Here is a 4,325-nt window from a genome sequence, read left to right as displayed (position 1 = left end):
TATTGGCGCACATTCGGTATTGGCGCACATTCGGCTTTGGACTTCGTCTGCTATGGCTTCGGAAGTGGCTTTCGTTGAGAAATTTGTGGGTGTATCGTTTTCCTCCTTCACGGCATTTGAGAAGACTTTAAATGAATACATGAAGGATAACTTTGTGATATTTGTGCGTTCATTCAGTAATCAAAGCACCAATACTATTTTGCGTTACGAGGACATCGATTTAAACTTACTGTCACACGCATGGACAATGTGCCTCATGGGTACAGTTTCTCTCGCCGCGTTGTGTCATTTTGGAATCGTTTACCGGCAAATGTCGTTCAGTCAGTAACAGTTCAAATTTTCAAACGTAATTTGGATGAACATTTATCTGATCTATGCTTCTGTGAGGATATCTCCTCCGCTCTGGTCCCGAAAGTCAGCTATTCCACTAGCGGAACAACGGCGTACGTGGAATGATATTCGCATTTTTTCTCGATGGAGTGCACACAGAATTTTTCTTTTGCTCCAAATATATGATTCTGATACATCAACCGCCCGAAGCGAGAAATTGTTGCCTAATAATAGTCTATTCTGAGCCTGAAAATCCTCTTACCATGTTCCCACCGTGTATTAGGTGGGTCAACGGCGAACTTTTCGGTCAAACCTTGTACGGTGAGTGTACTCACCAAGGGGTGAGAAGTTTTCACAAAACAACGAATACAAACAAGTCCGGTTTGAAAGGAAGGGCATTTTGACTAATGACCTAAAAGGTTCAATCAACTATCACCTTCTAGGTGGCACAGCACGCTGAGACGTAGACATCCGGGCGCGCGCACTTTGACTTGCTATCCCGGTGCCGTCGTGCAGAATAACACGTTACATGAATGTCTCTCCATCGGAACGTTGCGTTTTAGTTCTAGGCTGTGCGGGATGGATGTCGTCATCTATCACAGGCATCATACTGAAGAGTCATGTTCCTTCTAAGCGCAGCACTGACGCACCCGAACGCCCCGGTTCTTCCCCAGTTCCGTCACACTGGGCAGCCGATTCACGCACAAGTCAAACTCAAGCAAATGATTGGCTGGACCGAGTCACGTGAACCGTACCTGGATATACGACTGCTTAGCCACTTGATAGATGCTTCTCGCTTGCACTGACAGTCTATTTTCCTCTAATTTATTCACTTTAAATATTAGGTTCGCCATTTTCTTCAGATTTGGCAACTTGCGGTATGGACCGGGCAGCTGGTGTATCAGGGCCAGGGATTCACGGATCGATACACGGGATCGAGGCTTTTGCCCAAGTTTCCCGGATCGGTTTTGTTCTTGTCGGTCAGTGGCTGTCGTTCACCTGAAAGGCACAAGTGAAAAAAGGGTGTAGCACTGCTCTTTTTGTTCTCAGCGCGGGGGCAGTATGCTTGCCAGCGCGAGGATTCGCATAAATAAATGTCTAATAGTGCTTTAAATTGGGTTCGAGAAGGAGCGTGTACAACCGTCGGAGGAAGGTCATTCCACGCACCTAGAACCCGAAGTGAGAAAACATTTTGTCTAATGAATGTGTGTGCTCTGAGCTTGAAAATTTTCTTACTATGTCCCCGCCGGGTGTTTGCTGGTTCAACAGTGAAAAACCAGTGTGCCAAGCTTTGTTCAAGCAGGGCGTAATTGAAAATTAGGTCCCCCGGGGGCGACGGAACTCCAGGGGAAGGAGATCAAGCATCGCGAGACGTGTCGTCCATGGAGTTGATGCCGGCAACCATTCTCGTAGCGGCCCGCTGGACACGCTCAATGAGGGTGAGGTCTTTCGCGCGTCCTGAGTAGACAACTTGGTTGGCGTATGTAATATGCACGCTATGGAAGCACCAAGAGACTGATTCTCCGAAGGCAGGTGTTCACGACAATTTCTGTGGATGGAAAACAGAAACAAAGCTCATGAGCCAGAGCCCAGTAAGCAAGGTTGTACATCACCAATACTTACATACGAATCAATCAATATGACAGACACCGTATACTACAGCGTACTCCAGGAGCGGTCTGACGTAGGCACCATAGAGTATTTGGAAGTCCATGCAAGTAATACGGGAGGAGGTGCGTCGGATCATCCGTAAAATGGCGAATGAGATGCCCAAATCTTTTTTGGCATCTATCCTCATGATGTTTTCTGGTCCCTTTTCACCATGCATAACAAAGGCATTCGCTGAATCCCCTCCAAACGACATATGGACGCACTTTCCGTCATTCGGAGGAAAGTGCCGGTCCAACGACCGCTGTTTGGCAGCGTCTACATCCATTCGAAGTGCACTCGCATTGGAACTCCAGGATTTCAAGTCGTCCGCAAAGAGTAGACATGGACTCGCAAGAACGTCCGGGAGGTCGTTGACGTAGATCAGAAACAGGAGTGGTCCCAAGACGGAGCCTTGAGGAACTCCAATGGAGATCGGCGCTGGAGAGGAGTAGGCCGAGCCTATTCTCACTCGGAATGATCTGTCTGATAGGAACGCCTTGATCCAGCGAAGGATTTTCCCTTGAATCCCGTAAGACTCGAGTTTGTGGAGCAGCGGGACGTGGGGGACCCTATCAAATGCTTTTGAGAAGTCGAAAAATATGGCATCCGATATGAGTCCTTCGTCCTTGGCTTGGGTTAAGCTGTCCATAAACACGAGCATGTTTGTCACGCAAGAGCGGTGTGGGAGAAATCCGTGTTGAGCTGGAGATATCGGGTTGCTTGGAGTAAGGTGATCTAGGATAGCTCGCTTCAGAATGCGTTCCATCACCTTGCATGGCACGCTAGTGAGGCTTATAGGCCTGTAGCTGCCAGGCGACAATCGGTCACCGGTTTTGTTGATTGGCGTGACATTGGCTTCCCTCCAAGCGGTTGTGTAGCTTGAGGACATCGATGCCTGGCGCCGCTGTAATTTTGTGTTTTACAGCTTTGTATTACAAAGCTTAGGGATGTGACTCATTCGGGTGAGGAAATTTTTTTACCTGGTCTAAGCGAATGTTGCACTGTAGGGAAGTGAGCGAGTTCCGAGTCTATGCCACCAGCACTAGAAGCAGGAAACAAGAGTACTGGTCATATCTCAGCGAGCATTGGTTAAGCGACCTGAATGCCTGGGCAAAGCATGCTGCGACCCGTGGTAATGAAACCACTAACTGGGTCGCATCTGCTAATAGGCATATTAAGTGGAAGCCTGCTGAATCTTCCTCGTTGCCCACCCGTGTTCAGGCTATTAGTAAGAGGAATGTGCAATTGAAAATTCAAGTACAGGAAGCTAGTAAGCACTCCAGTTATGTGTGCCCTGCCGGAGGGTGCGACGGTGCCGTCACATTTAGAGTGCTTGGGCCGGCTGACGCCATAGGCCCAGAGTAGATTTCATCGCAACCGCAGCAAAAGTGTGGAGTCGGCCCAAAGCACAACATCGTACCCTGTTCTACTAATTCTTTTCCCATTTGCTTTCCAGGTACAACTGTGGAACACGTTTTTGGTGATTCTTTAATCAATCATAATAAAATTGTGTTTTCCTACGAATGGTTTCATGTTTCCCGACAACGCAAGCGTCACGGAAACCAAGCCATCCAGGTCTTGCGTTGAAGACCAGCTTACGCAGGTGAGAAAAGGGGCCGTAGTTTTCCGGTTTCGTTCATAGCCTCAGCGGTCGCCTATACCAACATATGTTTGACATTATATACAAAATCCCGGCAGCATAAATGTGCCTGAAACACTTATTACGCTTCATGGGTCTTTCGTGTCACGGTGTTACTTTATACACACAGAAATATCAGTTATTCAAGCCGGAGATTCTATGACAGACGCACCGTACACCTGATGTCTCGTCTGTCGTTACACAGTATGTAGAGTCGCCAACGACAAACGGAATAAATGATTTCCGGCCCCAACTGTGTTTCAAGGTTCAAAACCTCCAGCTGTGACATAAGTAAACAAGCTGAGCATACACTGCTTACTAAACATATCAACAACTGGTATAATAATAATAATAATGATGTATATTCCCAACTTGTGGGTGGCATACCGTCTGGCATGCTCACGCGGTCACAGCCAGAATGGGGCATAACCGGGGGAGTTGCGGGTATTGGGGATTCCGCGAAAAGAGGACAATGTCATGATCAGTGAGAAGTATTCGATGAAATAATATTAATAAGTTTCGTTTGCAACTTGTAGGGAACAATAGGCATGAGGTCCGACTAATTCAAAGACTCAGTCGGCTGACATGAACTAAAACTGGAAAACCATTGCTGGCCGTGAGTGACCTTGGGCGGTTTGGTAAATGACCGGAATCACAACGAACAAATGTGGAGATGGAAACGCCAGCGGCTAGACGCACAATGTAT

General features: G+C 47.5%; 1 protein-coding gene across 1 annotated transcript in view; it reads right to left on the bottom strand.

Annotated features, from left to right (window-relative positions):
• Positions 1-3,263: 3,263 nt before the first annotated feature.
• The window catches only part of T265_04380 (hypothetical protein), a gene marked incomplete at both ends in the record, with an annotated part of 19,659 nt that continues 18,597 nt past the window's right edge, over positions 3,264-4,325 (bottom strand). Inside the window, one exon of the mRNA XM_009169119.1 lies at positions 3,264-3,466. Within this exon, the coding sequence (XP_009167383.1) occupies positions 3,264-3,466 (203 nt within the window). The remainder of the gene's footprint in view (positions 3,467-4,325) is intronic.

Source organism: Opisthorchis viverrini (assembly GCF_000715545.1).
Source record: "Opisthorchis viverrini unplaced genomic scaffold opera_v5_72, whole genome shotgun sequence".
Classification (NCBI taxonomy): domain Eukaryota; kingdom Metazoa; phylum Platyhelminthes; class Trematoda; order Opisthorchiida; family Opisthorchiidae; genus Opisthorchis; species Opisthorchis viverrini.
This window is presented reverse-complemented; position numbering and strand designations above follow the sequence as displayed.